General features: G+C 45.2%; 1 protein-coding gene across 1 annotated transcript; it reads left to right on the forward strand.

Annotated features, from left to right (window-relative positions):
* Positions 1-850: 850 nt before the first annotated feature.
* LOC107740797 (selenocysteine insertion sequence-binding protein 2-like) lies at positions 851-9,204 on the forward strand. Its single transcript, XM_016553296.1, has 14 exons — positions 851-1,202; positions 1,290-1,410; positions 1,484-1,701; positions 1,818-1,842; positions 2,610-2,716; positions 2,796-2,975; positions 3,118-3,259; positions 3,794-3,951; positions 4,033-4,153; positions 4,436-4,598; positions 5,503-5,723; positions 6,804-6,958; positions 7,223-7,442; positions 7,587-9,204. Exons 1-14 carry the CDS (start codon positions 894-896, stop codon positions 8,105-8,107), a joined length of 2,661 nt encoding a protein of 886 aa, XP_016408782.1. The 5' UTR covers positions 851-893; the 3' UTR covers positions 8,108-9,204.
* The last annotated feature ends 4,367 nt before the right edge of the window (positions 9,205-13,571 follow it).

The following is a 13,571-nucleotide window of genomic DNA, read 5'->3' on the forward strand; positions in this document are numbered from 1 at the left end:
TGTGTGCGCGTGTGTGTGAGTAAATGAGTGTGTGTGTGTGTGTGCGCGTGTGTGTGAGTAAATGAGTGTGTGTGTGTGTGTGCGCGTGTGTGTGAGTAAATGAGTGTGTGTGTGTGTGTGCGCGTGTGTGTGAGTAAATGAGTGTGTGTGTGTGTGTGCGCGTGTGTGTGAGTAAATGAGTGTGTGTGTGTGTGTGCGCGTGTGTGTGAGTAAATGAGTGTGTGTGTGTGTGTGCGCGTGTGTGTGAGTAAATGAGTGTGTGTGTGTGTGTGCGCGTGTGTGTGAGTAAATGAGTGTGTGTGTGTGTGTGCGCGTGTGTGTGAGTAAATGAGTGTGTGTGTGTGTGTGCGCGTGTGTGTGAGTAAATGAGTGTGTGTGTGTGTGTGCGCGTGTGTGTGAGTAAATGAGTGTGTGTGTGTGTGTGCGCGTGTGTGTGAGTAAATGAGTGTGTGTGTGTGTGTGCGCGTGTGTGTGAGTAAATGAGTGTGTGTGTGTGTGTGCGCGTGTGTGTGAGTAAATGAGTGTGTGTGTGTGTGTGCGCGTGTGTGTGAGTAAATGAGTGTGTGTGTGTGTGTGCGCGTGTGTGTGAGTAAATGAGTGTGTGTGTGTGTGTGTGTGTGTATAAATGAGTGTGTGTGTGTGTGTGTGTGTGTGTGAGAGAGAGTGTGTGTGTCTGTGTGTGTGTGTATGTGTGTGTCACAGCTGAATCACAGTGTGGAAATGGAAAAATGGACAGTTTTCAAACAGTTTTTCCTGTCTGCCATTGGTCAGACCAGCACACAGTCCCGGCCCAAACACATTTGTCTTGATAGTCCTACCCAGAAGCCTCTGAAGTGCTTTTAGACACGTGTTCCCTTTATAATCTGAGATTGTGTCTGTGGTTCAGTCGGCAGATGCCTGTGTATAACGGAGATCACCGCTGGCAGCAGCTCAACCCGAGCCCCGGCGGGCCATACCTGGCGTACCCAATCCTGTCGTCCCCACAGCCCCCCGTCACCAGCGATTACCCCACATACTACCACACCATCATGCCCACGCCCTGCCCTCCTGTCATGGGCTTCTACCAGCCCTTCCCAGGGCCGTATACGGGGCCCCTGCAGGCTGGCGTTCTGAACCCCGTGTCTGACTGCAGCGAGCGGCCGCTGCCGCAGAGCCAGACGCAGAGAGGAAGAGGCGTCTCACGAAACCCTGTCCCACACAAGGTACGAGACGGCACCTGAACCCACACACTCAGGATGTGACCGCACTGCTCACTAGTGTAAACTAACGCTCACTTGCGTCACTCACAGCAGCCAGTGAGAGCCAAGCGTCTCATGATGCAGAGCGTGGCGGTACAGAAGGAGGTGCGTGCCGCCGGGCCTGATGGGAGATCCAAGACAGTGCTGTTGGTGGATGCGGCACAGCAGACAGGTACTGAGCTGACCTTTGACCTTTAGTCCTGAACTAATGACCCCTGAGCACACTGCTCCGCGTGTGTTTTCAGATTTCCCCGGCGAGGCATCTGGCAGTGTCAGATGTGCGTCGGATCAGGCGAGTCCTCAGCAGTGGAAGAAAGCTCAGCGCAGACGCACGTCTCAGCAGGAGTCGTCCAGCGAGCAGGGAGCCAGCGAGGCTGACATCGACAGCGACAGCGGCTACTGCAGCCCCAAACACAACCAGGGAGCCGCCAACACCTCCACCAATCAGCACACGGCCGCCACGGTACGTTCAGCTCGTCTGGCCTGAGACACATGTCTTTTTGATTTCATTATGGTGAGGGTTGTTGTGGTTGCTGTTCTCTCATCTGTGTGTGTGTGTGTGTGTGTGTGTGTGTGCAGGCTGTGGACCCTGGCGTCATGACAGGTAAGATCCTTCACTTCCACCTGAACTCTCATGAGTGACCGCAACATGATCAAAAACTCAACACCTCCACCAATCAGCACACGGCTGCCGCGGTACGTTCAGCTCGTCTGGCCTGAGACACATGTCTTTTTGATTTCATTATGGTGAGGGTTGTTGTGGTTGCTGTTCTCTCATCTGTGTGTGTGTGTGTGTGTGTGTGTGTGTGCAGGCTGTGGACCCTGGCGTCATGACAGGTAAGATCCTTCACTTCCACCTGAACTCTCATGAGTGACCGCAACATGATCAAAAACTACACACCAAGAACTAAAGCTGCAACCGTAAAGTTGTGATAATCGCTCAAACTCTAAGAGAATAGTGAGTCCACACCACGACTATAACGATAACAACACAGAGGAATGATATCACTGGAGTCACTTTCAAAGCAGTGAACTGTTCAAACATTGACAGCCAATCTGAATCCATCTGACTTTAAAGAGCTTCAGCATTTAAAGCAGCAGATGATAAAACTGAAGTGCTCTGATAATAAACAGAACGATAACGTCTGTTATCGTTATTGTTCAGTTATCGTTATAATTGTTGTTATAGTGATCATCATAGTTATTATAGTTAGTTATTGTTTTATTTGTCATCATAGTTATCATTATAGTTATCATTATAGTTAGCCTCATAGATATCGTTAAAGTTATCACTGTAGCTATTGTTAATGTTATAGTTGTAGTTATCGTTATGGTTCCTATAGATATGATAACTTGTGTGTGCGTGTGCAGCTGTTAGCTGGGGGAATGTAGCCTCACAGACCGTCCAGAAGCCGTGGACAGACAGGAACACAGCGTATCACAGAGGCAGAACACCTGAGCAGAGGAACTACACACAGGTAACACTCGAGTGTCACTCACATCACATGACATGCTGTTTTGACAAATCTGACTTATTCTACATCATCTGACCCACAGGACTTCCATATGAGCTTTAACCTTCCGGAGAATTCTCCCATAAGCATTGTGCAGACGCCCATCCCCATCACCAGCTCTGTGCCCAAGAGAGCCAAGAGTCAGAGGAAGAAGGCGCTCGCCGCCGCTCTCGCCACAGCGCAGGAGTACAACGAGATCAGCATGGAGCAGAAGAAGCTACAGGTACAAACACACACACACACACACACACACTCAGTCAGTCCTGATAATCAGATCTGTTGTGGTCGGAGAACTCAGCGTGAGGGGGGGTGTGTGTGTGTGTGTGTGTGTGTGTGTGTGTGTGTGTGTGTGTGTGGGTGTGTAGGAGGCTCTGTCTAAAGCAGCAGGTAAGAAGAGCAGGACACCGGTGCAGTTGGATCTGGGAGACATGCTGGCAGCACTAGAAAAACAACAACAGGCCATGAGAGCACGACAGCTCAACAACACCAAACCACTGTCATACACAGGTACACACACACACACACACACACGCACCCCAAACCACTGTCATACACGGGTATGGCCTGCTCATTCTCAGGTCATCTCAGATCAGGATGAGTTTGTTTCTTCATCAGATTTGTAGAAATGTAGCACTGCATCACAAAACCACTGTCAAATGTAAAAAACAAAACAAAAAAACAACAACTAGATCTAATAAAAATGACCAAAACACAAAAAAATTGCTAAAACCTTACTAACAAACATTAAAAGACTAGTTCAGCCAAAAATGAACACTTTCTGAAAATGTCCTCACCCTCAGTCTTTCCGAGATCAGGATGAGTTTGTTTCTTCATCAGATTTGGAGAAATGTAGCACTGCATGCAGAGCATCCATTGCTGAGACACTGATGCAGTGCTACATTTCTCCAAATCTGATGAAGAAACAATCTTATCTACATCTTAGATGAACTGAGGGTGAACACATTTTCAGTTAATATTCATTTTTGGTGAACTATTCCTTTAAAATATAAAAATAAAATCTAACACCTGTGTTGTTGTCAGTCGGGACAGTGGGCACGCTGCACAGTAAAGATCGAGTGACGGGACTTAAGAACACATACACCCCCCCTCACAACATCCTGGACTCCAGCGCGCCCCGCGTCAAGAGAGGGAAAGAGAGAGAGATTCCCAAAGTCAAGAAGACCACCGCCATGAAGAAGGTGCTCCAGAAAACACACATGCAGCACTGAGCATGACAGGATATGACATCACACAGCATTAACCCCCCTCTGTGTGTGTAGATCATTCTGCAGGAACGTGAGGTGAAGAAGGGCAAGAGTTCTGCTGAGAACAGCGTATCTGGAGCCGACGAGCAGAAAGAAGCTCTGAGCTTCACAGACCCGCTCACACAGGAGCAGGATGGTACACACTCTCTCACACACACACACACACACACTCTCTCACACACACACACACACACACACACTCACACACACACACACTCTCACACACACACACACACATTAATATTTGTATTGCAATTTTACTATTCTGTAAATTGAAATTTAAACTTTATTGTAGAATCATTATTAAATATTATTATTATTTTTTTTATATTATATTATTTTATATATTAAATGTATACTTAAATATATGAATATTTAAAATATAAAGTAATATTGTGAGATTGTGTGTGTGTTGCAGAGAACGGTCTGAGCATGCCCAGCGATGCGTCTCTGTCTCCAGCCAGTCAGAACTCTCCCTACAGCATCACACCCGTGTCACAGGGCTCGCCCTCCAGCTCCGGCATCGGGAGCCCCATGGCTGCGTCCGCCATCACCAAGATCCACAGCCGCAGGTTCAGAGAGTGAGTACACACACACACAGGGGTCAGAGGTCACTGAGGTCACAGCAGCGCAGATTTGTGCCTGATACGGCGGCCCACACTAGATCTCAGACGGGCCTTTGTGCTGCTGCTTCTGCAGGCTGTGAGTGGGTTTGGAACAGCAGAGCCGCTGTGCTGCTCAATACGATGTGTGTGTGTGTCTGGCATTTATTTAATCAATCTCTTGTATCTTTTCTCTGGGCCGCCCGTCACAGGAAGGAAAGACTAAGAACATTGCATTCAAAATATGAATTTTACGAGTATCGGCACAATAATCTATTTATTGCCTTTCTTTAAACACATTATTATGGTATCACCAATATCCAATATTGATCGACCTCTGATTCAAATGTGCTGGTGTATTAATATATTACTTATGGGTTTGTTCTGAATGGAAACACACATACAGTATTCATTTTATTTGGGCAGTTCTTGAAGTCTTAAATTAGATTTTTGAAATCACTTTCACATCATCTTTTGCATTAATATGCATCAAATACCTATGGAAGATTGTCTCCGCCACTGGATAAAAAAAAAAAACGTTGACTTTTTATCTCGCAATTCTGACTTTTTTTCGGAGATTCATGAGATATAAACTCGCAGGTGTGAGTTATAAAGTCAGAATTGCATTATATTAAGTCGCAATTAGTTTTTTTATACAGTGGCGGAAACAAACTTCCCTAAATATCTTTATATGAAATAAAAACTAAGGCTGAAGAAGTTTAATGTGTTATCATGTAAGTTCTTTGATATATCTTATGTTTCTACATTGTGTCTGTTGTGAAACAGCCGTAACACACAGATGTTGGTCATCAGGATCATCAGTCAGTTTGTTAAAGCGCTCTCTCTCTGTGTGTGTGTGTGTGTGTGTGTGTGTGTGTGTGTGGTACTGCAATCAGGTGTTGAGTAAGGAGATCGATGAGAGCGTGACGCTGCTGCTGCAGGAGCTGGTTCGATTTCAGGAGCGGGTTTATCAGAAGGAGCCCAGCAAAGCCAAAGCCAAGCGGCGGCTGGTCATGGGGCTGCGAGAGGTCACCAAACACATGAAACTGCACAAGATCAAGTGTGTCATCATCTCGCCCAACTGTGAGAAGATCCAGGCCAAAGGTGAGGCATTTACACTGCAGTTCTTGATTCCTTCTGACGACAGCTTACACCTACTTTAAAAAGTGACCCATATCCAATATCTGAATTTACACTATACACTTGGTTAAAAAAATCAAGGGTAGAATAGTGTTAATTTCATTAACGAAAAGTATGATGGAAAATGTTCGTCGACGAGCTTTTTTTCCCATGACTAAGACGAGACGATGACGAGACGACAATAAGGTCAATAAACGATAACTGTGACTAGATCAACATGCAATATCGATGACGAAGTTGGTATTTAAAAAAATAAAAACTACACCAAAATTTATTTTAATTTTTGTTGTAAAAAGGAGACAAAACATTATTGCGGACTGCTGTGCACGCCTCTGCTACACCAGCTTTCATGTGTGCGGTTGCCAGATATCAAGCGTTCAAATCCGCGAATCAGAGCTTCTCTGTTAAAAGGATACATTTTCCGCCTGGTGTTTTGCCTATTTTTGCAATCTGGCAACCATGCGCTAAAACTTGACTAAACAGAGCAAGGTTGACTAAATATGATAATAACTAAAAAAATAAATTTGACACCAGGAAAAACGGCGGACAAAATTAACACTAGGGTAGATGTACTGACAGGTTGCCAGGTCTGTTTAACCCGCGGCAACAGTGTTAAAAGTAGCCCAATTTGGCAACACTGACCCGGAAAAAGCATCCACCTGAGCTGACGTCATTTCGCCACGTCACTGTTTCAATGATGAAAGACTCGCTTGACGGGAATATCCGATCTGTCCGCTCACATAGCAGACGCCAGTGCACGTATCCCATTCATATCAGATTTATTTCCATATATGAAAGAGGCCTGAAAGCAGTCGGAGAATATCAGAATCCACAGCCTTTTTTCCGGCTTACACGTTCGTGGGTCATATCCGATCTGTGCCGCATGGAGGAAGAATCGGAATCGGATCACTTGAACCATGTGATCTAAATATGGCCTTAGACTTTCAGGTTGTCTCATTGTGAATCTTTGGTTTAAAGATCAAAACAACACCAGATGTCCCTGTCTCACTGTATTTTGTGATGTGTGTGTGTGTGTGTGTGTAGGAGGTCTGGACGAGGCCCTTTATAATGTCATTGCCATGGCAAGGGAGCAGGAGTTCCCGTTTGTGTTCGCTCTGGGCCGAAAGGCTTTGGGCCGCTGCGTGAATAAACTCGTGCCGGTGAGCGTTGTGGGGATATTCAACTACTCTGGAGCAGAGGTACACACAGTCACACACACACACACACAGATACAGACAGACACACACTCACACACACGCACACGCACACACACACACACACTCACACTCAAATTCACACTCACACACACACACACACACTCTCACACACACACACACACACTCATGCACGCTCACTCGATTCCTAGGGAACGCATGAACTGATCAAATATATGCTTGAAATGCATTGTCTGGATAAAAGCGTCTGCCAGATGCATGACTGTATCTGTGTGTGTGTGTGTTCAGGCTCTGTTCAATAAGCTGGTGTCTCTGACGGAGGAGGCGCGGAGGGCGTATAAGGACATGGTGAGCGCTCTGGAGCAGGAGCAGGCCGAGGAGGCGCTGAAGAACGTCAAGAAGGTCACGCACCACATGGGCCACTCCAGAAACCCATCCGCCGCCAGCGCCATCTCCTTCTGCAGCGTCATCTCCGAGCCCATCTCAGAGGTCAACGAGAAGGAGTACGGTAAGACACACTTTTAACGCCTTCTCCAGGGTCACATATTGTGATCTGATATTTTTGCCCAGCATTAGTGCAGAAACGCTGCTCAACTAAATCCTTGCGTCGTTCCGGTGAGCGTCTGACTGACTCTGAATCTTCTCTCTGCAGAGACCAACTGGAGGACGATGGTGGAGAGCGCAGACGCTCCAGAGCCGCTGGAGACCAAACCCGTCAGCAGAGCGAGCAGCAAAGAGCAGCCGACAGCCAGCCCTGACCCGAGCCCCGCAGCCGCTCGCGCTCCAGAGAGAGACGAGTCCCGCACAGACGACCGGCTGGAGCGCGCCTCGCAGCAGAGCACAGACACCGGCTCTCTAGACGGCAGCTGCAGAGACCGGCTCAACTCCTCCATCACCAGCACCACCAGCACACTGGTGCCCGGCATGCTGGAGGAGGAGGAGGAGGAGGAGGAGGAAGAGGAGGAGGACTACACCCCCGAGCCCATCTCTGTGCAGGTGCCGCCACTCAGCTCCAGGATCGAGTCCTGGGTCTCCAAAACCCTGGAGAACCTGCAGCTGCGCAGCCAGAGCAGCACCGAGGACGAAGACGAGGAAGAGGAGGAGCTCGACTCTTCTGACCTCGCTGAACCGGCGGTCGACGACAAAGACGCGGCGGATTCGTCCACAGGATGAGGTCGCAGCGCACACGTTCCACAAACACTGACTCAGGAAACTCTAACGGACAGACCAACTGCTCACACGCTCTCTGTGAATAACTCGCGCGACTCTACGTCTCCAGATGACGTTCAGGCTGCTCTTCAGCATCACGATGCTCCAGAAATCACACAGAAGCATCATAACAGTCATCATATGCTTCGTTTAGATTTGGGTGAAACCCATATACCTGTATATCTCAAATCAGGCATTCACAAAGTGGTTCTGTTGTGCGACCGGACTTGAAGGGATCATCATGTACTCACCCTTGTGTTGTTTCAAACCTTCTATGGAACATAAAGACATTTTGAAGAACATTTGGAAACAACCTACTTTGGACCCCATTGACTTCCATTACATGGACAAAAAGTACTTTCTTTTGTGCTCCTCTAAAGAAAGCCAGTCATACACGTTTGAGGGAGACTGAACGATGACAGAATGAGCATTTGTGACTGAACTATCCCTTTAAAATATGAGATCTGAGAGCTGTATGAATCATGATGCTTCACGGTGTTTTTGTGCTTCTGCGTGAGAAACGAGCAGCTTGACCGTTCTGCTGAACATCTCATCCATGTTCCACTGAAGGAATAAAGTCATGCGTTTTTAAAGTGAGTAAATGATTCACGGTTTGGGTGAATGATCTTGTGGACTCTCATCTGAACGTGTGTTTCGTTTAACCAGGAAGCATTAACAAACGCTGCAGAAGAGAAACAGCATTAGTTTGTGCATAATGAATGAATCCTGTGTATATAACATGTTTAAATGTTTCTAATATTCTCGTCTTCGGTTCTATTTATCGCGCTTGAATTCAGAGCGATTCGGAGGGCGTTTAATTTCACGTGCGTCCTCGGATTGAATGGTTTCTCTTGGTACTGATGGGACAGATCCGTCTCTTTCTCTGTGTTTGGAGTGATCTTCATCTGTGTGTCTTTTGCACTATGTACATAAACGTGAACATGCTTTGGTAACTAATGTGAAACTAGCACATGTGTTTTCCAGCAGCTCTGATGCTGAAGTCATGCAGTAACTGTTCTCTGACTGATCGTTAATACAATTAAACTGTTTTCAGTAAACTATCTACTGTGCCGTGTGTTTTAATGGTGTGTGTGTGTGTGTGTGTCTGTGTGTGTGACAGTGAGTGTGTGTGTGTCTGTGTGTGTGACAGTGAGTGAGTGTGAGTGTGTCTGTGTCTGTGTGACAGTGAGTGTGAGTGAGTGTGTGTGTGTGTGTGTGACTCTTTACAACTTCAGGGATCTTATCTATGCACCAAGAGCTTGTAATACTCCAAAGAGAAAGGAACAATTGAAATCACATCATATGACCCCTTTAAGAACCAGGGTTGTCCTCTGGATATATTGTGAGTTTTATTTATTTTATTGGGGAGAAACTGCCATTTTTGAGTAACAAACCATTTAGAAAATAAGCCTGTGATCACAAACTACTGGAAAACTCACGTAAATTCATAGCTCTTTAACTGAGTGAATCCTGAAGAACATTCACTTTCTGTTGAATTAAAGAATGTAATTATTTTATCAAATGATTTGACTTGGTTGCCAAAAGTTTTGTCATTACAGCAGACATTTTAAATAAATTTTTAGTATTATTTAGATACTATTATAATTTTTACTAATATTTTTGTTAGCTTTAATTTTCATATTTTCTGTTTTCGTTTTAATTTTAGTTGAATTTTTGGTAAATTTTTAATGTGCTTTTGTCATTTTTATTATTAAATATCACTATTTAGGTTTCATTTATTTTCATTTAATTATAACTTATTTCACTCTTAAAGGGATAGTTCACCCCAAAATATAAATGTGATGTTTATCTGCTTACCCCCAGGGCATCCAAGATGTAGGTGACTTTGTTTCTTCAGTAGAACACAAATGAAGATTTTTAACTCAAACCGTTGCAGTCTGTCAGTCATATAATGGAAGTGGATGGGAATCACGGCTTTGAGAGTCAAAAAAACATACACAAACAAAACCAAATTAAACCCTGCAGCTCGTGACGATACATTGATGTGTAAAGACACAAAACGATCGGTCTGTGCAAGAAACTCAACAGTATTTATATAGTTTTTTTACTTCTGATGCACTGCAATGTCTGAACTGTCCTGAGCGCGTTCGCGTCTTCTTCTTCTTGCTTTACGGCGGATCGCAGACTTATAAGTGCATTACCGCCACCTATCTCTCAAATGGACCATTGACACTCCTAATTGAGATTGTAGATCGAGTGTCAATGGTCCATTTGAGAGATAGTGGATTAAAACGTTTTTCAGGAGTCGCGGCAGTAGAGGCGGCGCAACTAACGACATGTGAATAATCCCGCCCACTCTAAAGCGGTACTGAACTGCAGTGGAAACGCAAACCGAGTCGAGTTGTACCACGCAGTGGAAAAGCGTCAAAAGTATCTCCGAGACTTGACTTGAGCAAAACGGTCAATTACCATGCTAGTATTTATAGTGCTGAGAATTCCTTTTTCAATTGACAGAACAGCCAAATGGTTGAGTCTCTTCTGGCCCATTGTTCGCCTAAGCCATGTATGTAGACGACGCAATGCACTAAATGACCGCTCACAGCTGGAACTGCTGACAGGTATTGTAAGAGCTGCTTGAAAAACCAAGCTCAGGGTAGGAAACATGTCGGGATCAAGAAGTTTGTAAGCACTGGCCATGTCAGAGACAGCACCCTCTTTCTTCTTTTTTGCCAGGAACTGTTTCGCTACCAGAATTTCCTCTTTACAAAGTTGGATTTTGTAATGTGCTGCAATGAGGTTTAGAGATTCCTCACTAAGAAAGTCATCAGCTGCTGGATTGCAAGCTTGAATGCCCTTCATGAGCTTTTCCCCAACACCAGAAAATCTGTTGCTCAGCTCACTTATCATGCGGTCAAGACATGGATACAAAAGATGATGTTTAAGTTGGTTGCCAGTATCACATGGAGCCCTAGTGCCCAAAGTGGAATCCACTGCGTAATCATCCATCCGCCTCTGCTTACGGCGGGGACCAGACAGGATCTCTGAGATGTTATTGGACTCGCAAATTACTTTTGTCTCCTTGTAGAGCTGTTCTGCTGTTTCTTCACTGCTCCGCATTAAGGTCAGTGTTTCAAGAACAGCATCTTTGTAGAGTGTTGCTTGTGCCAGGTCCACAGATTCTTTCTGGAGATACTTATGGAGCCCCTCTGTAGCAGATAGCAAACTCTTGAACATTACAAGCATGTACACACTAGAAAACCTGGACAGTTTTGACAGCAGCCCAATTGCTATGGGTGTAGCAACTTTTTCCAGGCATCTTAACAAAGCAGTCAGATTTTCAAGCACAGCTTTGACTGAGTTGAGCTGGCATTCCCATCTAGTTTTAGAGAGCTGGACAAATTCACTGTTCTCTAAACCTAGTTGTTTCTGTGTGTCATGAAATGCTTGATGATTGACCATTGATGCACCTAAAGAAGGAATACACATTCCCTAATGTTTCAAAAAAGTCATCTGCCTCTGGTACAGCCCTACAAGTGTGACAAAGTACCAAATTCAGTTCATGGGCATAACAATGCACGTAAACTGCTTCAGGGTGCTTCTCGCGGAAACGAGCTTGAACTCCACCAACTTCACCTTTCATTACTGAAGCCCCATCATAGGTTTGAGCCACACAGAGGACATCATTCAAACCTTTCGATTTTAGCACACGTTCAATTGCATCAGTGATTGACTCTGCACTGAAACTGTTGAGGCTGGACAGTTCAATGAAGTGCTCTTTTACTGTGCCTTTAGCTGTGACATAACGTACACATACAGCAAGCTGCTCAACATGGCCATCCCTTGCTTCATCGGCCATAACTGCAAACATTTTTTGATTTTTTCACCTCTTCAACTATGCAGGTAGTTATTTCTTCTGCACAGCACTCAATCATCTCATTTTGCGAAGATGGACAGAGATAAGTAGCATTTGAAGGTGGTTTGTAGCTTTGAAGGAAGGGATCAAATTGCTCCAGGAGCTTCATTAACTCCAAGCGCCAAAAGTCACCTACATCTTGGATGCCCTGGGGGTAAGCAGATAAACATCACATTTCATTTTTGGGTGAACTATCCCTTTAAGCTTATTTCCAAGGCAGCATTTCTAATTTTTGTTTAGATTTGAATCTAATATTTATGTTATTTCAGCTTTATTTCAGTTAATAAAGATTTATGTCTTCATGAGAAGCTATGGAGTCCAGACGATGCTAGCAGAGGTGGAGCAAGTTTAGATTATATTTCTTTATAATAATGTCACTGATAAGAGCCGGCGTGTGTACTGAGAAAGTAAACAGGGTCCGTTTCGATCTCAAACTTGGTTAAAATTGTTGAAACACTTGCAGTCAGAAGGTGGCGCTCTTGTCTGAGCGCAGACTGAAGCTCCAGGAGAACAAAGCTGGCACAGATCTGAAGTCAGAAAAAACACGAAACATGCAGAGAGACGCTTCAGACTGCTGTAAAATCTGACAGTCAGACAGAAGTGCTTCCAGATTGAAGCTATGATTCGTGTTGAGTGTGAGTTTGGGTGGAGGAGGCTGACGTCAGACAGCTGCTCACATTCATCTCACACCTCTCTCTCTCTCTCTCTCTCTCTCTCTCTCTGTCTCTCTCTCTGTCGCTTTCCAGAACTCCTCAGATTCTGTGCGCTGGACAGAAGAACAGAGACCTGTCAAATGCTGTGCTGTTGTGGCTGGTTGCCGGGGTTCTGCTGTGCGGTTGCTAGGGTGTTCTGAGTGTTTTCGCAGTCAGATGTCCTAGTGAAGTCAGAGCACAGCTCTCAGACGGTTTAACCCACGCTGACTATAGCAACACAAACAGCTGTGATAGATCAATGCAGAAGAGTGAATGTTTGACAGCGGCTCTCGTCTGACAGATCAGTCACGGAGTGTCTGAAAGCGTTACGGGTTGTTTGGAACAAACACCACAATGATTCCTGATTTCTGTAATTCATGTTTTTAAAATCTCACGCATCTTGAATTCAGCCTTAATGCCAAAATCACGAGATTCCAGTGCATTAAGTGTTGAGAAGTGGCGTTATTTCCCAGCATGCACTGCCCAAGGCCAGTAACGCTTTTGGAATTCATGTTTTTGATTATGAGAGCGATCGGCAGACATTTGCATTTGAAACACAAGATTCAGCTTCAAGCTGGGAACGCTGTTTGTGTTCATGAATTCAGACATGACTGAACACGTCTGTAGATGAGAACACGCTACTTTGTTTGCAAACAACAACCGGTCACGCACACATCAGACTCCTTTTAGACCAATGGATGCTCTGCAGTGAATGGGTGCCGTCAGAATGAGAGTCCAAACAGCTGATAAAAACATCTCAATAATCCACAAGTAACCCACACCACTCCAGTCCATCAGTTAACATCTGGAGAAGACAAAAGCTGAAACACATCCAGCATTAAGACATTTTTAACTAAAATAC

This window comes from Sinocyclocheilus rhinocerous, unplaced genomic scaffold (assembly GCF_001515625.1).
Source record: "Sinocyclocheilus rhinocerous isolate Xijiao unplaced genomic scaffold, SAMN03320098_v1.1 scaffold2121, whole genome shotgun sequence".
NCBI lineage: Eukaryota > Metazoa > Chordata > Actinopteri > Cypriniformes > Cyprinidae > Sinocyclocheilus > Sinocyclocheilus rhinocerous.